This window comes from Sporisorium graminicola, chromosome SGRAM_23, assembly GCF_005498985.1.
Source record: "Sporisorium graminicola strain CBS 10092 chromosome SGRAM_23, whole genome shotgun sequence".
Lineage (NCBI taxonomy): Eukaryota > Fungi > Basidiomycota > Ustilaginomycetes > Ustilaginales > Ustilaginaceae > Sporisorium > Sporisorium graminicola.
This window is the reverse complement of record NC_043732.1, coordinates 151,040-175,923: the sequence shown is the minus strand read 5'-3', so window position 1 is coordinate 175,923 and position 24,884 is coordinate 151,040. Positions and strand designations below refer to the sequence as shown.

At 56.6% G+C, this 24,884-nt stretch overlaps 7 protein-coding genes across 7 annotated transcripts; 3 read left to right on the top strand and 4 right to left on the bottom strand.

Annotated features, from left to right (window-relative positions):
* Positions 1–252: 252 nt before the first annotated feature.
* Positions 253–1,155, bottom strand: EX895_004190 (uncharacterized protein; the record flags this gene model as incomplete). The annotated part of the gene is made up of 1 exon (XM_029884786.1): positions 253–1,155. The coding sequence occupies one exon, from the start codon at positions 1,153–1,155 to the stop codon at positions 253–255; it is 903 nt and encodes a 300-aa protein (XP_029738887.1).
* Positions 1,156–1,617: 462 nt separating this feature from the next.
* EX895_004189 (uncharacterized protein) lies at positions 1,618–3,576 on the top strand (the record flags this gene model as incomplete). Its single annotated transcript, XM_029884785.1, has 1 exon — positions 1,618–3,576. The coding sequence occupies one exon, from the start codon at positions 1,618–1,620 to the stop codon at positions 3,574–3,576; it is 1,959 nt and encodes a 652-aa protein (XP_029738886.1).
* Positions 3,577–5,447: 1,871 nt separating this feature from the next.
* On the top strand, positions 5,448–9,554 carry EX895_004188 (uncharacterized protein; the record flags this gene model as incomplete). The annotated part of the gene is made up of 1 exon (XM_029884784.1): positions 5,448–9,554. One exon carries the CDS (start codon positions 5,448–5,450, stop codon positions 9,552–9,554), a length of 4,107 nt encoding a protein of 1,368 aa, XP_029738885.1.
* A 586-nt stretch (positions 9,555–10,140) lies between these two features.
* EX895_004187 (uncharacterized protein) lies at positions 10,141–16,566 on the bottom strand (the record flags this gene model as incomplete). Its single annotated transcript, XM_029884783.1, has 1 exon — positions 10,141–16,566. One exon carries the CDS (start codon positions 16,564–16,566, stop codon positions 10,141–10,143), a length of 6,426 nt encoding a protein of 2,141 aa, XP_029738884.1.
* A 531-nt stretch (positions 16,567–17,097) lies between these two features.
* EX895_004186 (uncharacterized protein) lies at positions 17,098–18,033 on the bottom strand (the record flags this gene model as incomplete). Its single annotated transcript, XM_029884782.1, has 1 exon — positions 17,098–18,033. One exon carries the CDS (start codon positions 18,031–18,033, stop codon positions 17,098–17,100), a length of 936 nt encoding a protein of 311 aa, XP_029738883.1.
* Positions 18,034–18,974: 941 nt separating this feature from the next.
* Positions 18,975–22,073, top strand: EX895_004185 (uncharacterized protein; the record flags this gene model as incomplete). Its single annotated transcript, XM_029884781.1, has 1 exon — positions 18,975–22,073. One exon carries the CDS (start codon positions 18,975–18,977, stop codon positions 22,071–22,073), a length of 3,099 nt encoding a protein of 1,032 aa, XP_029738882.1.
* A 96-nt stretch (positions 22,074–22,169) lies between these two features.
* EX895_004184 (uncharacterized protein) lies at positions 22,170–24,488 on the bottom strand (the record flags this gene model as incomplete). Its single annotated transcript, XM_029884780.1, has 1 exon — positions 22,170–24,488. One exon carries the CDS (start codon positions 24,486–24,488, stop codon positions 22,170–22,172), a length of 2,319 nt encoding a protein of 772 aa, XP_029738881.1.
* Positions 24,489–24,884: the final 396 nt, after the last annotated feature.

The window sequence follows — 24,884 nt, the reverse complement described above, 5'->3', positions numbered from 1 at the left end:
TTCCCCAATGAGACTATCTCTCTTCACCCATTGTCGATGCTGAACGAAACATGAATGCACATGCAAAGCACTCTGATTGATCGTAAAGAGCTGTGACAAGCAGATCGTGCTGCAATTTTGAAATGATGCGCAAAAAAGTTAGTGTACAATGGTCTAGGAGCCGATTCTGCCTCTTGACTGCGTTGGAGCCCGTCGGCGGGTGCAATCGAAATCCAAGCGAAGTTCGATAGGCAAGCGCGTCTTGGACGGAACTTAGTATCGCGAGGACTGAGGGCAGTAAGACTCAAAGCGCTCCTCGACCTTGTCCCAGTTGACGCAGTTCCAGAAGCGGGTGAGGTACTCCTCCTTGCCCATGATACCGTAGTCGTTCAACCAGGCGTGTTCGTGGACGCTGATATTGAGGAGAGGGTAGAGATCCTTGCCGACCTTGTCCGAGATTCCGAGGCCGCTGAAGAGTGAGTCGGAAGGGCGGGATGGACGTTCCAAAGGTGTGGATGCAGGCTTTCGAGTGTCTGTGGAGCCGCCGGAGGATTGGTCATTGATGCTGGGGAGGAGGAAGTGTTTACCCTGCTGCATGCGGTTTTGGACGATGATGGTACCGGAGCCGAACGTGGGGACGACGCCCAGGTTTCTGTGTTGATCGGTAACGAGCCAGACCCAACCACTGCCGCTCATGCCGTAAGCAGCGGAGGAGAAAGCGAGGCACATTTCAGGAAAGCTGCCAAAGCTCTTGGAGATGGCGGTAGCGAGTTTAGGCAATGGGGTTGGGTTGCGCAGTCGGTCCTGGGGTGCCAAGGTGGATAAGAAGAAGCTGTTGTTCAGTGCTTGCGAGGCGTAGTTGAACGCGAGGATCTTTTCCCTGTTCTGCGAGAGACCGACAACGGTCTCTACGATGGACGACGAGGCGAACTCGGTATCGCGAACTTCTTGGTTGAGAAGCTCGAGCAGGCCTCCTTGCCACTCCTGCGAGATTTGCTTGACTGTAGAGCCGGTGAGGAAGGGTGAACATCCCTCGGAGAGGACCTCGGGTGTTGGTGGACAGGTGTGCAGATTCCTGCGGCTGCTCGACGAAGAGGCAAAGGAAGATGACGTAGCTGCAGCACGAAGCGCACGAGATGCGAGACGGCCTGATCGAACGAGAGGAGCAACGACCATGGTTACGAATGAGAAAGGGGGTGTAGGCAGGTACTAGTGATGAAGAACGAGAAGGTCAGGGTGCTGAAGGGTACGGCGATTGACGATGGACCTTGAACGACACTTTTTGACTGCGAGAAAGGATCGGAAGGAACAATGTGCTCTGCTGACCATTCTTTTTGCCGCTTTCTCAATTTTCGCTTTCTTCCAATTTTGGGTTTCATCTTTCTCGGGACAAGGAAGAAAGTGCGGTGATCACAACTCGGGCGAGAGAGACGCATCTGCGAAAGAAAAGGTCGATTCGAGCACGATCCAACACCAACTCCACACCGAAGACACTGACGAAAAAATGTTACCAAAAGACACGAGAACAACAGCAAAGAACACCCAACACTTCTTGCATCTCTCCCTCTCTCAGCATCACATCCTTTTTCTACGTGTTCAACGTGGCTTGCGAGACACCTGCTCTCGTCAAATTTCGCAATGCCGTCCGGTCTTGCGGCAGTGCCTCCGGCGCAGCTGCCGTCCAAGTATCGCGATGTGGTCAAGATCGCATTGCAGCCGCGACAGACTCGAGCGTTCATCCTCGCTGCGGTGTCATGGCATCTGCTCTTGACATCCGCGCTTCTGAAGACAATCTCGCTGTCGCTAGTATCTCCCTTGACACTGGCTGTCAGCTTGCTGTCGTTCGGTCTCGGAATCTTACCGCTGCTTGCTCGGCGAAAGCGCGCCCTTTCCACCATCACGACGCCACCATCCCGCTTGCCTTCTTCAAGAGCTCAGCAATTGTCGGCGGCACTCTCAAGTCCCACTTTGCTGCCATCGACTTCGCATCATGTCGTCGCTTTTTTGGTGCTGGCAATGAGCTATGCGGCACTGCTCACGTTGCAGACGGGCGGATGGGGCCCGCAGATCTGGGTGGAGTCGCACGGATCGTTCTATCTTAACGAGCGCTTTCTCTATCTCGTCGGTCAGTCGGTGGTGCTCGGAGCCGTCTACGCATTCTTCTTCCGGTCCTTACCGTCACCCGATGCCGTCGCATCGCCTTTTTTCGACCCATCCGTTCTATCCTCTGGCGCTGTGGTGACCATCAAAGACCGCGTGGTCAAAGTCTTCGCTTCTCGTTTGCCGAAAGTGGCAGCTGTCGCAGCATTGGCATCGATAACGAACGTCGTGGTATACGGCCTCATCCGCATCCGCCTGTGGAGTGGGTTGCTGCTCGTGATAGGAACACGCGGCCTGATGCGACGTCTGCTGGTGCCTTCGTTTCGCGTCGATTTTAGCTACATCGAGGTAGCACTGCGCATGGGCTTGTTCAGCATGGCTGCTGTCTGTGCAGTGGAAACAGCATACCTGCTTCTGGACGTCTACCTCTCGCATCCGCTGCCCGCAGTCAGCAAGTACGCCAAGAGCCCGAACCGGCTTTTGCTCGATGGCATCGACGAGCCGATCTTGTTCTTCTCGAATCACGCCTTCTCGGAAGTGGCGCGTCTGAGTGCGAACGACAAGGACAGCCGTGCTGCCATCTATCGGGATGTCAACGCCGACGTGACGGCGTGGGTGCATATCAGGGATCGGTGCTTGTCGCTGCTCGATGCGCACAAGCAGTTTGTGATTCGCAGGGGTCAGCTGCCACCTCCAGCACAGACGACGGCGCAACCTGCAGCACAGCAGGTGGTTCAGCAGCAGCAACAGAAGCGCAGTGCACAGCCTGCACCGCAAACTATCTGGGATCGGCTCGCGGTGGGACAGACGATGGCGAATCAGAATGTCGCCTCAACCTCACAGAGCCCAACCGCAGCACCCGCCACTGCAGCTGCCACTGCCAACACCAACAGATCGCCAGCATCCACGCCATCATTGCTCAGCTTGCACAGCATTCAAAAAGCCATCATCGGTGTGACAACGCTTGGGTGGAAGTCTGTACCTCAAGATGCCAAGCACGTGCTGTTCGGTCCGCGTCGGCAACAAGCACTGGTGGGCGACTCGCCAGCTTTTGAAGCTGCGTCCGTTGTCGGTCGCGATGCAGCACGAACCGTGGGAGCCGTGCTTACGCTGAAAGAGCTCCTTTGTCACAGTCTGGCGGAAGACCCGTACGGATCGGTGCAGAGGGACATTCAGCGCGTGTTGGTGGCCATGGTGGACCTGGACACTGAGATCCGTCGTTTTGGACTGGAACTCGAACAGCGGGCCGAAAAGATTGACGAGAAGCTGGGCAAGCTCGAAGCCGCGGCGAACAGTAGCAGCGCGAAAGAGGGAGCTGGAGGGAGCGGCAGGGCAGAGTGTCAGGAGCATTTGAGGGATGCGTGGAAGACGAGTGGCGCGCAAAACGTGAATCTGAGCTTGACCGCTTCGATCCGAGAGATTCTGGATACGTTTGGCAAGTTTGATCTGCAGCTGGACGACGAGCTGGAAGTCAAATTGGCCGAGTGTTTGAGTTGATCGTCACAACTGTATCCGGCTTCTATTTTGCACTATTGCGCAGTTAGCATTTCAAGCAAAGCTTACAAACAAGCGAGCGACGTTGGTTGTGTTCAAGTAAGCGTCGACTGGTGGGAGAGGGTGTCAACGCCTCGGGTTGAGGGCGGAAGGCAGACCAGCCTTTGGGCGACATTGACAAGCGTGGGCTCAATGCTTGGCCTGCGTCACAGTCTCTCTCTGCTTGAACCCTCTTCCGCCTGAAGGCAACGCGCAGCTCCTGAGCCTTGAAAGCCGACTGCTGACCGTGCGACGTGAAGGAAGAAGCAAAGTCGGAAACGAGTCCGATGTCGACACGATCCAGGAACAGGCGACTCGAGCTGCAGCAGAAACTGCACCTCCACGCTCAGCTTAGAGCCTGTTTCGAAGAGGATACAGCGTCTATGGGGGACAAAGATAGGCACAAGCTGGATGGCTGCCGAGACTGGATCGGATGAGCCATCTCAGCAGGATTGTGGTGGTGGAAGCATCCAATTGGTGCTCGACTTCCGTGTGAGCGTGTGAATTACAGTGAACGGCATCGGGATTGTCCGACCGAGCAGCATCCACAGGGGCGAGAGAGAAGCGGACTTCAAAATCCGAAGAGCAATGCCATCCTGACAAACAGCTGCGACGTGAGCGTGGTCGAGACGCAGCCAAGAGTGCAATTCTTTCCGACAGAGGAAAGGAAATTCTAATGATTTTTAGTATTTTTTTCTTTCTATTTCTTCCCCACCTTTCTACTGTAACGGGGAGGCCCGCGGTGAGTCGTATTTCACCGTTTGATTTTGGGCCTCTCCGCATTCTGGTGCTGTTAGAACCCTGTCGGATGGGGTCTACCTGCCAGTGTGTTCTCACGCCGCACACTGCAGGAAACGAGCTGCAATGCGTTCTGAAACCCGATTGATCTCGCCGTTGCCCTTTTTTGGTGGTTCCTCCAAGCGAGAAAGAGAGAGACAGAGACAGAGACAGAGACAGAGACAGAGACAGAGACAGAGAAGGCAAAGGCTGACTGACTGGGCTCAGACCCCTGTTGACGATCTGCAGCTCTTACAGCCAATTTAGCTCAGTTCCGCTTGGATTGCAGCAAGCAGCATACAACGGCACACTCCGCACACCGGGCTGGCTGCAACAGCACATGCTCGCTTGAGGTCTGAGTTGGCTCTTGCGCCACTTGCTCTGATCAGCCGCTCACACTTTTTCCCTTACCCTCAGGTCTACTTGCACTTTCTCGTCGCCGTCACCGTCGCCGTCTTTCTCTTCTCTTCTCTCCATCACTTTGCTATTTCGATTTCGTGTCTTCGGATCACCATCTCTCTCTTTTTGGCCAGCTAATTCCGGCTCGACTTTGACGTGGCCTCTTGCCGCCAAACTGCATCCACCCACCATCCACGCTACAGCGTGCGGTCTTTGACAATCATCGATTCTGATTGAACACCCTTCGCAGCCACCACGCCAATCGTGTTCTCGCTGCTCCTTCTTCTCACCAGCCTTTTGTTCCATCCAACATTCATCCGCTCTCGCACTCGATCTCGCAAGAACCAAGAAACCCGACGTCCGTATACTTCACTCTTTTTCCTCCAGCGAGCGCACATTAGCCTATCTCACGGTCAAGGATTCGAGCCAGAGTCGCACAGTGCTGATCACGTCTGGTGTATTCGGGAGGGTGCTGCACGCTGGACAGCCTTTGTATGCTCGCGTTCAGCGCATTGCTCACTTCTCGCCAAGTATGAATACTTGACAACGCGTATACAACCCAACACACTTTCGCACGGCCGTCACTTGTCCACGACTACATCGCATCCTGGTCGCAGTTTCACGGTCTCCTCACTTGAACGTGTCCGTCACCTGCAACCATGCAGGCTCCTTCGCAGCACAGCGTGCTTGGTCCTCCGCACGCTCCTTTTCCTACGCAACAGAGTCGCGATGAACGTCAACAGCAGCAGCATCAACAATCTTATGGCATTCCGCGAACCGACTTCCTCGGTCAACCTATGGCTCACACGCCCCATCAGCAGGCTCCACATCACCCTCACATGCAATCGCAACAACCTCAGTCGCTCATGACGCCACAGCAAAACCACCCGCAAGAGCTACACAATTTCACGTTCCAATCGCCTCCCTTCAATTCAAATGGCGCTCTTTCACATCCTTCTCCGCACCACTTGTCTCCTTCATCACATCTTTCTTCGGTTTCGTTGCAGCACGCCCCATCCATGCAGCCTCCTCCTCAAACGATTTCGCAACCCGGCATGGGCACAGCTGGACCATCTTCTACTCAGCATCGACCCAGCTTGTCTTCGCTGCAAGACACGCTACTGTCATCCGGATCCAGCCAGCATCACCAGCACCAACAACAACACCATCACAGCAGCAACAACAACAACAACAACAACAACAACAACAGTCACGTCGCCCACGCAAAACGCAACTACCTCACTACCTTTGACGACCCCATCGCTCAAGCGTATATTGCTGGACAGACTCTGGACGAGCCGTTCTACTCCGTCGCCCCGCCTGGCACTGATTGGCCGGCGGACGGCAGTATGCCGCTTGATCTTAGTCTGATGCCGCTTCTTTCCGGTGATCCGGACGATTCCTCGATCCCCTTCACAGCGGATCAGGCCGGCTACTTTGAACCCTTCGGCTCGGACAACCACGGTCTCAATGGCGATGGCACTGGCTCGTTTGATTCGGCTGCTGCTATCCTTGATGACGCTGGCTTCGCGCGTTTCCACGAGATCAAGACGGAGCCTGGCCTCGAAGGCGTGAATGCGACTCAAGTAGACCAAGACCAGGAAGCTGCTTCCAAGACTCTGTCAGCGCAGGACAACAACGGCGCAAGTGGCAGCCTTACCGGACCGAGCTCGGCAGCAGCAGCATCTAGGGACGGCATCCCACCACGTCGACGCACACGTCGAAGGCAGAACATCAGTTGTGATCAGTGCCGTGCTTCCAAGCGAGGTTGCGACTTCCAGCTGCGTCTCGACGCGGAAGGCAACGATGTCGCGCAGGCCGTTGCAGCCGGTGCTGGCCTGGGCCCTGGACAAGACGAGGAGCCACCATCTGCAGGCAATGCTGGCGACAAGCGCAAGATGTCTGACGCTGGGCAAGAGGTCGCAGCGGGCAGTGCTCCTCCTGCTACCAGCAACGGCTCCAAACTCGTCTGCTCCAATTGCCAGCGGCGAGGCATCGAATGCACCACCAACTTTGCCGACTCGGTGCGAGAGAGCAAGCAGGCAGCCCAGACCACCAAGGACGAGCCAGCTCCTCCGCAAGGCAGCAACAAGAAGCGTGCTGTGGAAGACGAGTCGTCTGAGACGGGAAGGCGATCGAAATCCATCTCGAGTGATGGCAGTTCGCCGGGATCACAAGCTGCGCAAGAAGCGAGGGAACAGTTGCTCCAGACGTTCCAGAGTCGCAGCGAGTCGCAGATGTTGACAAGAACGGGCGCTAACGTCCGCTTTGCGCAGCGCGCCGACTCGTTGCTGCTCACCACTAATCGCATGCGGTTGTACGTTCACACGGTGGAGCCCAATGCGAATCTGTGGCTGTCGAGGGCGTGCTCGCCGCTCCGGACCGACGGCGATCTCGGGGCGTACATCAAGAGCGCGATCGGTCTGGATGCACTCGATCTGTCGCAGAAGCTGTGGGCCTCGTGGCACGTCGACTCGCCGTCGTCGCGGAAGGAGCACCAGCCCAATTTGTTCTTCCTCGTGTACGGGCTCGATCATCTCGGCGGAGAGATGGGCGTCTGGGGCGAGAAACCGGAGCAACATCCGGTCGCTACTGCGGCGTCTCAACCCCGGGGCCCCGGGTCGGCGCAGGAGGCGTCGGTGCGGTTCAACGATATCTTTTCCGACCTTGTAGGAATGGGTCCTGGTGGGTGGCGCAGATCCAAGCGTGACCTTATGATTGACGAGGCGGTCAAGGCGGCGATGCTGGCGTACGCGTGTCAGTTCCGCTTGGATGACGAGATGACGTCGACGGCTGATGCTGACTCGGCTAAGGCAGTGGATGGTAAGAACTACCGCGATGCACACGATCGGATCGCTACGGCAGCGTGGAAGCGCGCAAGATCGCTGATTCTGCAGTTGGCGCCCAGGAGATCGTGTCGACTGGCGTATGGGCTGTTTCTGTTCGGCGTCACCGCTCCGCCGCCGGGTGCACTGGCAGAGGGCGGGTCGAGGTCGGGTGCGGATGCGGCAGAGGATGCGGCATTTGCGCTCGAGACGGCGTCCCGTCACTTGGAGTGGTTTGTGAAACGGTGCCGGGATTTGGTGAGGACGTCGGAGAAGGCGAGTCAGAATCCGCTGCTCAGTGGAATTCCGCAGGTGAAGGAGCAGCGGCGCATTGCTGCAGATCTGATGGGGTTGGCCGAGTCGTTGGGGTGGTTTGGCCTGTTGATTGATACGGTGACGCACGTTTCTCAAGGGCGAAGGTCGAGTATGCGCGAGGACAATCTGGTGTACCAGTCGTCGGGGATGGGGTCGGGCACCGATGCTGGCGTGAAGCCTCACGGACTGGTTCCATCTCCCGGAAGCAGCAATGGAACCAGTCCGCCCGATCGTACGGCAGAAGCCCTATTTGCGATGCAAGACACGCTCAACCTGCTACCGTCTCGGCAGGCGCCCCCGGGAGCGTTCCCAGGTACGTCAGAGTCATACATGCACGAAGACCCGGAGGACGACGGCAGTTTCCCCGTGGATACCGAGATGTCGAAACGGATCATGGAGCGCGCTGCGTGTGCGCGTGATCTGATCCCTGCGCTGTTGAGGAACCCGGGTGCGCTGGCCAACGCCATCCCCTTCGACGTGCTCATCGGCGCGAAAGATCCGGACGCGGACGCTACACCGGGTGCCGGGCCGATTATCAACATCAACAACCCCGGTGGTGGGCTTAACGAGCAGGTGGTCCTACTTGGAGTCGCGTGGGGGACAGCGGTGGAGGTGTACATCTGGCGTCGTGTTGGGGTGCTGCACACGGCGACGGAGGGATTGTTGGGCACCACGGATCCCGTGCAGGCGTTGATCGCGGGTGGCGGGAGCGTGGTGGGTGAGAAGATTGAGAAGATGGTCATGAACGTCATCGAGGCGGTGCGGCTGTTCCATAGTATCTTCGACAAGCTGATCGCGAGGGCGTTGGACGAATTCGTGCATCTATCACGCCAGGGTAGGACGATGCTGTCGTTCTTCGTGATACACATTCATCTCGGGGTGCTTCATTTTGTGCAGTTGGCCAAGCGGTTGGAGGCGAAGGAGCTGGAGTTGATTCAGGTCTGGAATGCGGGCCAAGTTGCGCCGGATGGCAAGGGCACGGACGTGGCGTTTTCGCCGTTGGAGATGGGCAGTCCCGCATCGGCAAAGAAGAGTGGGTCCCCGATGTCGACTGCGTCCAATGCTGCGGCCGCGGGCGCATCACCGCAGAGTGTACCGCCGCCTCGACAGCTGCGCTCGGTGATGCTGCTGTCCTCCGTCGAACGCAGACAGATTGGCCGCTCGGCTGCACTGGGCATGGCTCGCATGGCGTCGCTCATCAACGCCGAATCGGCCAACCTCGAACAAGCGTCCAAAATCGGCCGCTTGTCCCCGCAGACTCGGCCGCCGAAAGACGGTAAATCCCGCAAAGGCCGCTTCTACGCCACCAACTCCTCCAGTACTCCGGACTACACACCCATCGAAGACTCCGCAAACGCCCCCTGGAGACATCCCTACCCTGCAATGGTCGCCGATGTCCTGAAGCTCAGCTGTCAGCAGCTGCACGACGATATTTGGGACCAGCTTATTGCTGTTCCGCGCAACGAAGGCGAGTTGACGCTGTTGATGGATAACTTCAACGTGTTGTTGGAGGGGTTCGCGAGGATGTTACATGCTGTGCCCGGGCTGGGGAGCTACAAGAAGGTTTTGAGCGATATGGAGAATGCCAGGGACACCGCGGCGTTTGTGGCCAGTCAACAGGGGTGATGCCAGCCGCGGTCGATGGAAGACACTCGCTTTTGCCATGTGTAGGCCTGCTCACCACTTTTTGCCAGATTTCATTCTACTCGTGCATCTTTGCAGTCTTCAGCCTGTCCGTGCAATGTCCTTGTGACTGATTGAAGCGGTCGTGCGAGAGGTGCATCAGAGCGGGAGGTGAGCAAATCTTTGAAGCTTGGCGTGATGGAGAGGACACTTTCTAGCTAGCGGGAACTGAAAGAATTTGGGAACTGTTGACGACATGTGATTAGGAACACAGGGAGTGATCGCAGACGGCGTGCACTACGCGGTTGAAGGACAAGGAAGGAGAAACACTGTCGTTCGATTTCGTTGTTTTAAACTTTTGTGGTTTGGTTTGGGTGCGAATCGGGACAGTGGATGCTTGTACAAGGGGGAATATGGTACTTTCTGCTGGGTTGACATTGTCTGAGAGCATTCGGGCGGACACATGTTAATACTGTGGGAAAGCAACGGAACGGAACATGAATCACGCGTGAGAATGTCGACGCAGATGTCGATGCTGATGCTCGACAACGCTTCTTTGTGCGAGATGGTGCGCTGTGATTCGCGTCCGTCAACCCTCCGTTGCCTTCGTGCACGCCTCTTGCAAGATCCCGGCGATTTGGCCCACCGCAGGTTCACGAACAAGAGCGAAGTGGTTCGCCTCGGCCAAACCCTTCACCTCGATCCTCTCCCCGAGAACTAAATGCTGCCAACCATCCGGTCCGCGCTCTTGAGCCCTGTTCTGCTTGAAAAGCATCTGCACCGTCTCGTTCACCTCCTGAATATCGTCCATCTTGCCAGGCAATGATTGATCAGCAACGATGTACCATGTCCTTGGCATCTTGTTGACATCCCCGCTATGCTCGATCGATGCCGGCTGCCAGCCGACTAGGCTGTCGACTGTAGCCTTGAAATGGGCGATAAGTTTATTCGATAGAGCGGGTGGAGCAATGTCTTCGACTTCGGGAGCGGTGAAGATCCAATCGACGATGCTCATCGGTAGGGGCGGGTATGTTTTGGGACAAGGCGAGTCGATCAGGAAGAGTCCTGCAACTCTGTCGGTCGTCGGGCCCCTATAGGTGGCAAGCAGACGAGCGATTTCAAACGCGACCATACCGCCAAAACTCCATCCACCAACCAACCAGGGCCCTGCGGGCTGAATCAGCCTCATGCTCTCGAGATAGTAGCGCGCGATCTGCGTTATGCCGCCGTCCCAAGCGGATGCATCGGCCAGGAATGGAGAGTTGATCGAGTAGATAGGTCGGTCGATGGAGTGGAAGTGCTGATAGACCGTCGACATGCCGGATCCATCGGGGAGCAGGAACAGAGGTGTGCTGCTTTCCATCTTGTTACTCTTGCGAAGAAGAATCGGCTTCTTTGCGGTGGGAATAATCATGTCGATAGTTGCGCTCGAGGCTCTCGTACCTGTGCCCTCTTCGACTGCCAGGCCCGTCCCTTGAGCGTTTGCAGACGGTCGACCAAGCTGGCTCGCTATGAACTCATTGATCTCGCGTAGCGATGCGCAATCCATAAAGAGCGAAGAAGGCAACTCGATCGGCAGCATTCCGGACAGGTTGCCGAGCACGAGCAGCGACATGAGCGAGTCCATGCCGAGATCTGCCAAATTTGCGTCTTGGTTGATGCTTCCTTCGTCAACACCTAGCTCGGTCTCGATGGTCGATCGAATTGTCTTCATGGCTTCCACGGCGACGGTGCTTCTTGCAGATGCTTGTAAAGTTGGCGCGAGCTGAACTGCCGCTACGGTGGAGGCTATGGTGGAAGCTACGATGGAAGATGCCGCAGGTGGCAATGCAGCGTCACCGAAATTGCCGCTGTCACTTTGCACCGGAGCGAGCACCGATTCCACTTCGCCGACGTCAGCATTGTCGCCAAGCTGGGCCCGGATCCAAGCCAACAGTTCTGCTGGACTGTCGCACTCCATGAAAAGGGATTGTGGAATGGCAAAGCCAAGGTCCAACGTCTCGAGCGTAGAGATGCAAACGAGAGACATGAGGCTATCCAGCCCAAGATCGGCAAACTTCACCGATGGCTTCATCTCCTCGAATGCAATCCCCAGTTCGGAGGCAAGGATTCCCAACACTTTGGCGTTCAACTCCCCAACTCGATCTTCCTGCTTGGATTGAACAGTCCTCGCAGACCGTGACTGAGGTACCATGTCCCGTGACATGGATTCTTGGATTCTAGTATGCGGGCTCGAGCTCGCTACCGGGTGCAGCACTCCTGTGGAAGGCGGGATTTCCCCGGCAACGGGCACCTTCTGCTCCGTCTCGCTGCCAGATCTCGTAAGCCGGAACCGGGTGAGAAGACCGACGATGTGGAGCCTGTCATCCAAGACTAGCACATCGAGCTCGAGTTCACGCTCGTACAAGGTCGGAGGCCTTGTGCAGTCACTGTTGTAAGGTGACATGTAGACCGTGTAAGGTGAGGCCGTCTGCTGCGCCAGGGTATCCAGCCAGATGCCGCAGGTCCAAAGGTCTTCCACCGAACAAAAGCTGAGTACGCCATCTTGCAGACCAGAGTATTGGTCAGCGAACCACACTGCCAGCTCCTCAAGACTGGACAGGAGGTGAGGCAGCACCACTTGACCTCCGTTGAGAGATACCAGATATGTGGATGGGAAGTCCATGCGGACGACCGCCTCACGGGATTGAGCATTGAGGAAAGCGCTCCGGATTGACCTGGCGGCAGCATCTTTTCTCCTATGAAGACGTTTGTGAATGAGCTTTTGGATGAGCTTGGAGGAGAAAAGCTCTCCATCGTTCTCAATCCTCGCGATTCTTTCCGGAAGGAAGCTCTGCACTTTCGACCATCGCCTGTGTAGATCCGCTCGATGAGCCCATTCGTAGAGGCACTCGCCGAGATTCCCAGCGCGATCTGAGACGATAGAGACACTGCCCTTATTCGAATGCTCCGTCTTCGTCGTCTCGTCAAACGCAACGGAGATCGAAACTTCGGCCAGATTAGACACGTCCTTTGTACTGATCAGATCAACCTCCTGCAGGCGCAAAAAGAGTCGCTCGTTGACAAAGTTTTCTCCTCCGATCGATTTGCTTGCCTCTTTGATTGCCTCGAATAGCACTTCCACGATCACGGCGACGGGAGAAGATACTTTCAGCAAGGCCGCCTGAGCCTCGTCAAAGAAGTCTGAACGGTATGTTCTCGATGTCGTGCCTGCTCCCATCTGCTCTGTTAGTAAAGGATGGGACACCGGCTCATAAGCCTCAACGCAGCTACTTGAGGTCGTCTTCGGCTCACAAGAGGCTTCTGCGCCGATAGCCGTGTGGGGTAGAAGATTGCGGTCGTGATATTCCATCCAATGCTGCTGGAGGTGAAAAGGATACGTTGGCAGCGTGTCATCAAAGCTTACTGAAGCAAGATGAGGACGGAACAGCTCGATCCAGTGAATACGGTAGCCTTGCTGGTGCAGGGACCCGAGGGAAGAGAGCAAAGATCGTCGGAGCGCGTGAGGATCTGCTGCGGGAACAGCCAGCGCAGCTTTTTCGGCACAGATGTCGCTTGCGGTGCCGAAGGTGATGCTGACCGAGCTGTCGAGCTTGATACATGCGTGGCTTCTGGTCGCATCAGGCTCCGCGACTGGCTCCAAATCATTTATGAACTCGTCGAGCGCACAACATTGGAGTGCAAAGGAATACTCAAGGAGGTCGGAATCGGCATGGAAAAATGATGGACAGACGCCGCAATCGATGAAAAGCAAAGCTAGGCAGGTCTGCATCAATTGCAGCTTCAACTTTGGTTCCTCAAAGACGTTGGAGAAGCTCGTCCTCGATAACAGCTCGTGGTATCGGCCTTGAAGGCTAGGATCGAGGTTGAAGAGCGCCTCCATACTGTCAGGAGAGATTGGCGCCGCGCTTCGGAGGATGAACCCGAGCGATGGAAGTTCGGCTGGCTGCTTTGCTTCTACAAATTCAGCCATACGAAGACGTCGGACAAGTTCGTCTTGTGCCGAGGCGACTACGCTCAGGCGGAATGGATGATGTGTTCGGCGGCAAGCGAGTGTGTAGCTCAAGTCGACTAGATTAACCTCTCGCTGAAGGTAGTCGATGAGATACTTTTTAAGCATCTCTGCCGACTCTTTGGTCTTTGCCGAGAGAACGAAGATCCAAGCTTCCTCGGAGAGCGGAATGGTCACGCTGGGTGCGGGGCAAGACATCGACGGCAGAGCCTCGTCGAACATTGGCGCTCCCACGAGTACCACCCCATGACAATCTGTACTCGCCAGACTGTTGACGAGAATGGTGCGTCGCCCTCGCCTTTCGGAAGCATTTGGCAGACAGTGTGCGTGCGTCGGTACATACAAAGCAGAGCTAGCGCACGCGGCAGCAATCCTGGGCTGCAGCTCCGCTGGGTCCGAGATCGAAATTTGTCGTGGCACGCTAGCTTTCTCGAACATCAGAACAGCCTTCATCACCGACGCCATGGCGGAGACTGCTTCGCCTGCCCCAATGTTGGGTCTCGAGCTCGCCACAGAGATCTGGTCTTGGGATACAGATGCACGGACGTCACTCGACTCGGCTAGCAGTCGGCGGAAAGAATCAAACTCTACCGCTTCTACTCCTTGGGTGTGGAATCCACTGGCTTCGATGTGCACAATGTCGGTTGTACGTGCGCCTGCTTCGGACACGACTCGGGCCAGGAATTTTGACTGTTCAACGCCAGCTTCTTCACCTTCGTTGGTGCGTCCGTGGTAAGTGGTTCGGGCGGCTGGAATAGTGGCTAGAATCTTGTCGCCATCTCGAAGTGCCGTCGAGCGCCTCTTTAGTAGTAGAACGCCGCATCCATCACCTCTCGTCTTGCCGTCGAGCTTGCAGGAAAATGTCGCGTTCGTACCAGAGCGCGAGAGAATGCCCTGTTTGTCCATGGCGATGAACATCTGCGGCTGCGTCAGGACGTTGACAGCGCCCGCCAATGCCACATCGCATTGACCACTGAGGAGGGCTTGCCTGCACCACTGAATCGCCGAAACTGCAGAGCACTCGAGTGTATCGACGCAGACACTAGGACCTTCCCAGTTGAAAGAGAACGACACATGCCCTGGGATGAAGGCGCGAATGTTGCCAGTGATGAAGTAGCTGCCGATGTTCCAGCTCGCATTCTCTCTATAGTCGTCCCAGCTCGCGGCCATGCAGACGGCGATGCGCTTGGCGTCGAAGGACGAGGGAGAATTGGCGTCTACCGAGTAGCCTGTACGTTCAAGAGCCTCATAGGAGCACAACATAACGAGACGATGCTGTGGATCCAGCTGCTCGACCTCCTTTTGCGACATACTGAAGAGACGCGCGTCCATAGATTTGACAACGGTTTCGGGCAAAGCATGCATGTGTTTTGCCATGGTCTGGTTGACGCCTTCGCCGAGGTACGCATTGATGTCGAACAAGTGTTGAGGGATTTCTGTCACCGTCGATCTACCCGTTTCGAAGCACGTCCAGAGCTGTTCAGCATTACGCACGTCGCCAGGGAAACGACAAGCCATCGAGACGATGACGACTTCTTCGCCGCCTATGTCGGACTGGGGCAAGATAGAGGCCTGCACACCTAATTGATTTAGGTAAACCAGGTAGTCGTGGAGAAGCGAGGACACGTCTATATGAGTCACGAGCTCAGCTGGTGGCATCGGCTCATGAAGGATGGAGAGGCGCGTGCTCACGTCGGCGGCGAGACTGGTACCGGGAGAGAATGAGATGACAAGCCGATTTGCGTACTGCTTGCCGAGCTGGCGTTCTCCTTCCAGCAACATCAGGCGGTCGACCATGGCGTCCCAGTCAGCTGTTGTGGCCAAGTTGCTTGCAACAAGGACGCGCACGACGTCGCGCAACCTGGTCTCGCAGAGAATGTTGCTGTTTGCTGTTTCCCAAATTATCTTTCGGCTCGTAGGCAAAAGCGAGTCGTCGACCAACCCTAGATGTTCGAGGTTGCACATGACCGCATCTGCTTCTATCGCGAGATCCGCGGTGTGGTAAGGCGAGAAGAGCTTGAGAGGCAAGACGCGGCACTTCGACCCCATGTGCTCGAGCAAGTACGACCTGAAGCGCTCAAGTTGTTTGGGAGGGCCTCCGATTGAAACCTGATCGAGCGCTTTGGCAGTGACAACGAGAGGAACAGGCTCGTCGAGAGGCCTTTGCTGCTCAAGCTCGTTGAATCGTGCGAGACGCAGGTAGACCTTTTCCATGTAGTCTGCGTCTTTCACCGAGACGACAAAGCTCCAATGGTCGGATCCGGCACCAGGCTCCTCTCCTCGAGCGAGACGGAGGCCGCCGCAGGCCGAATGCAAGCTGACCCAGAAGCAGATGCGGATTGCCTTGATCGCCTCGTTTGCGTAAACCCAGATGTCGGGGAGCACTGATGCTGATTGGTCCTCGCTAAGCAGACGCAGACTGAAGGCAGAAAGAGCTCCGGTGCAGTATCCGAACAAGTGTGAGCATGGCTCGGACAGAGCCTTCCAAGCCTTGAGAGCAACGGACGTTGACGCAGACTCTTGTTTATCTCCGTCACGATGCGCGACACAGTAGACTGCAACCACGCTGGCAGTCTGAAGAAGACAGAGAAGCACTCCGTTGATGACTGGATCCTTGAGTTTCTTTCGGCGGTGAAAATTAACAAGGGTGTTGAGGTCAGAGAATGGCTCGAAGGGAGGCAGGCAGGCCAGCAGCTCGATCTGCTTTTGCTGCTTCACGGCCGCGTTGGACTCGAGAGTGGCGACATCGCAATGACGATTGGCGACACTTTGGAGTTCGGCCCGAACGGCGTCCAAAGCCATGGACAGGAAAGCAGCAAGCTCAGGGTGGTGGCGCGAAAGGCCGATAATGCTATCAAAACCGTTGAGAAAGTCCGAGCCCTGCGAGCCGAAGACGATCACGGATGCGGCTGGCATGAGCGTAGGGGAAGCAGGCCCGACCTTGAGACTTCCATCGCCTAGGGCAACATGGTCGAAGGAAGAGAAGCTTGAATCGCAAGACATGGCCGAGGAGAGAACGTGGTCAATGCCTGTGCAGGGTGCGCTTTTGCTATGGGACCAAGATGGATCAGATTGATGAAGCGTTGAAACAGCTGAGCTCTGAATGGTTGCGAGAGAGAAGGTTGAGATCGAGGGGGGCGAGGCGGGGGTGGTGGATGCAAAGGAGGTGATCTTATTTATGGGAGCTCAGCAAGGAACGTTCGAGTGAGCTAGCTAATCACGGCGGCAGTAGACACTGTCTGCTCGGCAAGTGAATGTTCGAACTGGGGATCAGAAGCTTGGAATGCGATGCGCTCAGTCGGTGGCGTCAGAAGGCGGCGCTATTTGAGCAATCAGCCTGTCATAGTGATAGATACGAGCTTTCTTCGGCACGCCTGATGACTGGCATTATGCAGACCGGAAGACAAGAGAATGGCTGCGCAATGCTTTGATGACGTGCTGCGATTCTACAAGTGAGTCGGTGGGCGTCGGAGGAGTTCCGATTCTTTTGCGAAGAACGTGGTAAAGAAGAGCGTATCGCAGTGCTGAATGTCGCTAGTTGGAAGAAGATGGCCGGGAGGCGGCATTCTCACGCCTCATCTCTGCGATTCTCTCTCGGACCACTTCGAGACCGGGCAGTTCACCGTTAACAGTGCCAAAGATGGCGTCGCGAATTCGAGCGCTTCTCGTGTCGAGACCCTGGCTGCGGTACCACTCGTTTCCGCCGGGAGTGATGCGGTCGAGATGCGTGAGTCGCTCAGCGCCAGAGTATCTGCCGCTGTCAAGGCCAGAGGAAGATCCAGCGCCAGCAGAGTGGTTGTGCCTCCTCTGATACCTGGCAATGTCGCCGTCGGTAAAGTGCTCGAGACCGCCTCCGTTCTGCTGGGAAGAGGACGAAGCGCCCCCAGCTGGTTTGGATCGGTTAGCCGAGGTGAGGTCGGCTGCTGCTGCTTCCCTTTCTCTGCGTGTGAGGAAGGTGGTGCTGGTGAGATCTGAGGCAAAGGAATGGATGTCCTTGGCACGGCTCGAAGCCGACTGTTCGGTGTTTCCGAAAGCGGGAACAGAAGCAGCACGACTGGACTGCTCGCGGGAGAACTCAGTGAGACCTCTAGGAACGAGGTTGGGAGAGCGTCGAGAGACCGAGTCGGTGTTGAGAATGGAAGAGTAAATTGTGTTGTCAAGCGCAGATTCCCACGAGTTCGAGGATGCCGAGGACTGGCGTGCGGACGTGGACACCGAGGCTTGTTGTGGGTTCGGAAGGAACGACGGGGTCAGATGGTACATTTCGACGGCCTTGCGCAAAACGGCATCCTTCTTTTTCTGTTGACGCTTGTCGTGCTGCTTGGAGCGTACCGAGCTCGCAGACGACGACGTGGAGGCGATCGGATTGGACGAGGAAGATGTCGGTGCGGTGCGCGAGACCAGAGCAGCGCAGCTCTGCGAAAAGGCACGAGTAACGCCTCGCTGCAAGTTTCGGATGGAAGCCGACATGGCGTGTGAAAAGAGATGGGTTTTCGGGCGATCAGAGAGAGGGTTCCTGAGGTGTGTGATGGTGTGGAAAGGTAGTCTTTCTTGCTTCTGATGACCAAAATGCCAATTCTCCCACGCCTCACCCTTAGAAAGAGAAAATCGCAGGCTCTTTCGATTCTTCCAATTCGAGTGGATCAATGGCCTTCGTTTTGGTTCACGTGATCTCTGCTTATCTAAGCTTTTGTAAGCTTCTGTCAGGGAACCCTGCGCACTTGCTAGGCTCACCCCGCAACAATCGAATCGAACTCGTCCTTTTGCTCGTCTCACGAGATGCTAATAAGTGCCATCAGCCTCTTGCGGTCGTATGGAGTCAAGCGTTCAAAATTTGTCGGTCAAGCCCCTGTTTCAGCTCTTCTCAGCCAAGTTTGAGAAGAAAGAGCGCACAGCAGCAAGCGAGAGAGCGTGAACATACTATTAATATATAATATACGGTTCGGCACACGAGAACTTGTGCGCCGACGCAACGTCGCGTCACAGAGCTTTTCGGCTGAATTTTGGCCCCTTTTTCGCTCGAAAACCTCCCTATTTTTCTGTGATTTTCAAGAAAAGGGCGAGGGAGAAGTTGAACATTATCCACAACACTCTGACTGAGACTGGAAGTGTTGGTCTCGCGCGTCGACGCAGCGTCTGTGTTTGTTATCCTTTTGTTTGGTGTGAACCCTGACGAAGCAGACACAAAGCAGAATCAGCACAGCTTTGGTCGGTCTGCATGTCGCCTCTCTCATCACCACCATCATCGCCTTCGCTACCTCGACATTTGGTGTCGCTGCTACTACACTTGCAAGCTACTCTCACGCCCCCACTCTCTGGCTCTGCCTTGAGTCGGCCTGCAGCCAATAGCAACCGCGACAGCGACAGACAACTGCTCTCGTCACTTGATCGACCTCGCACGCTCGAACAAGATGCCGGTCCAGGAATCCGTGGACATGTCGGCCGCCTGGCTCGCTCATGCTCCTCCGCCGCCGCCTTCCACCACTGTCCGGAAACCTCGCAGGAGCTCCTCCTATGAACCCTTGTCCGCGCAAAAAGCAAGCAAGATGAACGATACGCACACTCTTGGGGGCTACCTTCCGCCTAGCTCCCACTCTCCAGCGCCCCCAAGCCCACACAGATCCTCTGCCAGCGACCTCAAGCAGGCAGCCTCTACGTCATCATCATCCACGCCTTCGTCGCCCGTCAAGAGGGCTCGTTCCAAAGTTGCCTCCAACCCCGTGCCACCTGCTCCGAGCGCCTTCTACAATTACCAGCATCAGATGCAGCAACAACAGCAACAGCAACAGCAGCAGCAACAACAACAACAAAACTTGTATCGATACCAGCAGCAGCCATCTTCTCATGTCCTCCCCCACCCCCCTTATGCTGTGGGGCACGATGCCGCATATTCTTCGGGGCAGCCCGTTCCTACCTCTGCCGCGATGGCACACAGCTACTCGGAATCCAGCTCTGGTCCTTCATATGCAGGTTACGCGAGACAGCGCAGGGAAAGCGCTCCTGACGTCTCCTACCAAGCGCCGCACCCAGCACAATCCACTTTCTATCCATCCCAGCTTCCGTCAGCCAACGGCATTTTGCCCGCACATTCGATGGCCTATACTCCGACTGTGGCCGCACCACAAGTCACTGCGACACCTCACTCTGCGGCCCAACCGCCTATGAGCTATGCTTCGCCTCACGACGGAGTGCCCGCATCGCATTTCCAGTACATGCCTACCGTCCAGTACGCGGCACCACCTCAGCAGCAACAGCCGTGGGCGCCCTTACCACAGAGTCAACCGGTGTACCAGCAAATCGTCTCCGACCAGCACTACCCTTCCGTTACATCACCCCCCGCACACCAACCATGGGATCATCCGGTAGCTGTGATGACCCCACCTCAGCAACCCGGCATCGCTTTTCCTGCCCAATCGAGTGCACCTCCTTCGGCAACATCTCCGAATGCGCATGTCTTCCCCGCCATGCACCAGGTCACGCAGCAGGCCACCTCCCCACCCATGTCTGCTACGTCGCCGCGTCCAGCCTACGCGACCGATCTGAGCAGACAGACCACAACTTCATCCGTCAGCTCGGTTCGCAGGCCCTTGCCCCAACCCACACGCACCTCGTCCAACCCATCGGCACCAGGTTCGCCTGTGACAGGTTCTGTCGGTCTCACCAACCGCGCAAGCGTCCGAAGGGACCTACCGAGACCTCCCTCGGGCTCTCCTGCCACTATATCATCAGCATCCGGCTACATCTCGTCCAATTTGGCTAAAGGTGATCCGAGCAGCCTTGCATCCCCCATCGCAGGCACCACAACTCGACTGCCCACCACCGCGCTCAATCGCACGGAGAGCGTTCGGCTGGCCGCGGAAGCACTCATGGCGAGAGGCGTTCCTCAGAGACGTCCCCTTCGCAGCGCCTTGGCGAGCACAACTTTTTCACCGCCTATGCCACCCACAAGAATGGTCGGCACTCCGTCGATGAACACTCGCGAGCTGCCCGCTAGCCAGAGCGAGCCTGTTGCGGCAGCGAATGGTAATCCCTCTGTGACGGTGGCACAGCCGCTCAGCGAAGCGACAACCAAAGCAACGCATCGATCCAGTCAAAGTGCCGGTTCTGCCCTCAACAAATCGCTGGAATCGAGTCCCGTCCGCAGCTCACACCACGAGCACACCACACCCACAGCACCTGCTCGCTTCCAAGATGCCATGCAGCAAAGCTCGCAAGTCTACGAAACAACACCTGCACACGTCTCGCAACCTCAATCGTCGCATCGCCACGAGCCTGCACGCTATCAGGACCCTGCCCAATTGGTCGACTCTATGGCAAGCATGTCTATGAGCCAAGATGCTGGCCCTTCGAAGGCGGCTTCTGCTCATACTGCCTCCGCGGCCGCGAGTATTCCAGTCTTTAGCTTTGACGCTCCGGATGAGGAGCCAGAGAAGCCCAGACGTCGTCGCGGCAGCAGTGTTTCGCGGGCTGGCCCTCCTGCGGGTCAGAAAGTGATCCAACAAACCACTTCCTCGCCCGTTGGAGTGCCAACGATTGTGTTGCCAGGCGATGGTGACGATGATGGCCACTCTTTTGCAGCGGGCCCATCGATTCAAATTTCTGGAGCCGACAAGGACGACCATGCGTCAGGAGGTACAGGACCTTTGATTTCGGTGACGGCGGATGACGACGATGCACGATCGCAGACGAGCACTGGCTCGAAAGGGCCCTCCATCTCGGTCTCTTATTCAGCCGAGCCATCGGCCAAATCACAAAGAGCGGGCACCAGCCACTCGCCCTCAACCGGCCCACACGCAAAGACGGGCGCGGCAAACGGTCGAGTCTCTGCCTCGTCCGTCGGCAGCGGTGCTGGGTGCCAAGGATGTCAAAAGTGGATCGCGGGTAAAGTCGTACACGCTCTCGGCACTACGTTTCACCCCAGCTGCTTTGTCTGCGCTCACTGCTCTGAGGGTCTCGAGCATGTAGCATTCTACGAGCACGAGGGATTACCCTATTGTCACTTTGACTACCACGAACTCTTCTCGAAGCGATGCTTCCACTGTCGCACGCCCATCGTCGACGAGCGCTACATCACAGTTCAGGATGAAGAGCTCACCGGCCAAGATGGCGAGACCAAGGAGAGGTGCTATCACGAGCTGCACTTTTTCTGTGCCAACTGCGGCGATCCTTTCCTGGACCCCAAAGCGGCGGGTTCGGCGGCTGGATCCGATCCGGGCTTGGTGACGGCAGATGAGAATGGCAAGGTCAAACATGGTGGGATGGAGTTCATCGTGCACAAGGGGTATCCGTACTGCGAAAAGTGCCACGTCAACCTGCACAAGCCCAGATGCAAGGGGTGCAAGAAGCCGATTGTCTACGATCTGATCAGTGCGCTGGGCGGCAAGTACCATCCGGAGTGCTTTACGTGCTTCGAGTGCTGTCAGCCATTTACGGACACGCAATTCTTTGTCAAGGATGGCAAGCCGTATGACGAGGAGTGCTACAAAGTGCTTCTTCGTAACATGTTCTAGAGCGCCTCAAGCTGTCGGTCTTTCGGTTTTGCAACATGTATTTCTACCCCTGCTTCTGGAAACAAGAGCCGCGTTTGTATTGTTTCCGTGTTGTTCTCAGGTGTTAGCTTTGGTGAGACCGTACAAGCGGAGGAGGGACTCTGCGGCGGACTGAGATTCGTTGGGCTCGCGCAGGGGTGCGGGGGAGCCGAAGAGCGGGTCGACGCCGGAGCCCTGTTTGGGGAAGGCGATGACGTCGCGGATGCTCTCGGTGTTGCAGAGGATGGCCATGAGGCGGTCGAAGCCGAGCGCGATGCCTCCGTGCGGGGGAGCGCCGCAGTCGAGGGCGTCGAGCAGGTGTACGAACCGGGCACACTCGTCGGGGTTGAGTTGGAGGATGTGGCGGAAGACATGTTCCTGCATGGCGCGCGAGTGGATGCGAACGCTGCCGCCGCCGATCTCTTGTCCGTTGAGCACGAGGTCGTAGTGCTGCCCGCGCACCGAAGCTATCGTGTGCGCGGATGAGAGCAGCGGGATGTCGGCGGAAAGCGGCGCCGTAAATGGGTGGTGCGAGGACTGCCACCGTGTGAGGGCCGTGGATGAGGAGAACGACGACAGCTGGTTCTTGTCTTCGTCCGCGAGCGTGAAGAGCGGGAATTCGGTGATCCACGCGAACGCATCACCTCGCAGGTGAAGCAGGTTCTTGGACACGAGTGTGCCGGCTAGAAGCTTGCGCACATCGCCCAGTGGTGTGCTCCCGCCCTCCGGTGGATCCGTGCGGAGCGAGACAAAGACGTCTACGGGTTGGCCTGCGTCGCTCTGTCTCGCTTCTGCCTCGAGCGCTCCTCGAAGGGTGGACGCAAGATGCTCAACGTCAACCTCGGATGCCGGGAGATGCTCGAGTCGGGATAGGAAGGTTCGTGTCAGATTGCTCTTCTTGAGAAGCAGCGCGGCCAGCTCGTGGATGTTGTCCTTGGACGCAACGCGGAACCGCTCGATCTTGCCTTTGAATGGTGCAACGATGTGGTCGAGCTGACTTTTCGAAAGCGAACCGATGGAATGGTGTTGATAGGGCAAGATTTCGAGACTCTGGCCAGCGTCTTTGGATGGAGGGTCGGGGTCGGACGAAGACATGAAGCCGGAGGAAATGTCGTGCAGTGAATAGTCATACCGCAAGTCGGGCTTGTCCGAGCCATAGCGTGTCATGGCAGTCCAGTACGACATGACGGGGAAGCGGGTGGTCGGTAAAGCAACACCCCTACCAGCTACGTCCCAAATGCGTCTCACCAGACCTTCGATAACGTCCCTCACCTGATGGCCGCCAATCCTCCATTGGCCTTGGGCATCTCTGGCATCGGCACTGTCCGCTTCCGACTCGACTTCCGGTACCTGGGACGGGTTGGATAGTTGCAATGTCGTCGGAGGACCACCGCTTACGAACCCCATTTCGAGATCGATCTGCGTGAACTCGGGCTGACGATCCTTGCGTCCATCTTCATCGCGGAAACACTTTGCAATTTGGAAGTACCTGTCCGTAATTCCTGACGCTATCAAGAGCTGTTTCGGCTGCTGAGGCGATTGTGGTAGAGCATAGAAGCTAGGCTCGGCCGAGGCGCCTGCTGTAGTTGATGATGTTCGTGTGGGCACGAGGAACTCGCGCGCTCCTTCAGGAGTGGATCTGAGCAGGACAGGAGTCTCAATTTCGAGGAAACCCTGGTCGTAGAGATGGTTCCTCACAGCATGGGTGATGCGGCTGCGCAGTCGAATGTTGTGCGCAAGCGAGGGACGGCGCAGATCGAGGTACCTGTGTCGAGCACGGAGCTCTGTCGAGACTGCATCGGCATGAACGGAGTCAGACGGCTGAAAAGGTAAGTCTCGTGTAGCCGGATTGAGCAGGGTGAAGCTGTCTGGCAGCACTTCGATTGCTCCTGTCGTTTGGTCTGCTTTGGAGTCCTGAGTCGGACGCAAGGCTACTTTTCCGTGGATGAGGATGGCGCTCTGCAGGGGGATTGACGAAAGAGAATCGAGTAGTGAAGCAGATTCTGATGTCGGCTGGACTTTGAGCTGAACCGAGCCAGTGTGATCGAATATTGTGAGGAAGCCGAGCTGCTTGGATACCTGCCGCGACGACTGCAGCCAACCGGTGAGGATGACTTGTTGATCTACATGTGTTGCGCGCAGCTCGCCGCAAGTATGTGTTCGCGATGGGAAAGCTCCGTAGTAGGCTTCGCTGCTCGTATCAGAAGCGAGGTCTGAGAATTTGGAAGTTGTAGTTTGAGGTCGGACGTGATCCTGTGGTCGGCCACTTGAAGAAGATCGAAGCGGGGTAGAAGTGAGAGCGGCGGAGTAGCCCTGACGAGGCAGAGATGCAGGTGGCGGTATACGAAGCCAAAGGAGGGCACGAAGCCCACTCGTCCGGACAGCTTGTCTGAGCATGTGTGATTGTCGAACGAGATAGGCAAGATGTTCCAAGAAGAAGAACGGAAAAAGCTTTGGTGGAGGGGGGCGCTGTTGAACAGGCTTGCAGATCGTCAACCCGATGCGCCCGATGCGAAGATGTGACGCGGAAGAAGGAAGAGGCACTCAAAACGGGGCGCGTCGTTGAGCGCGGTGATCTTTCTGTTGCACCTGTTTCTCTTTGCGATTGCTTCGACCATGAGAACATTACCCATTCATCGCACCCTACTGCAATCCAGCGAGTAGCACGTCAGACGTTCCCTTAACCTGAAAGCTCGATCGATCTACAGCTGCTGCGCTGCGCAAACGTCTGTTGCGCGTGCTGGCTCGCATTTTTGGCCTCGGTACCAAACAAGCTCCAATCCGGTCCTCGTT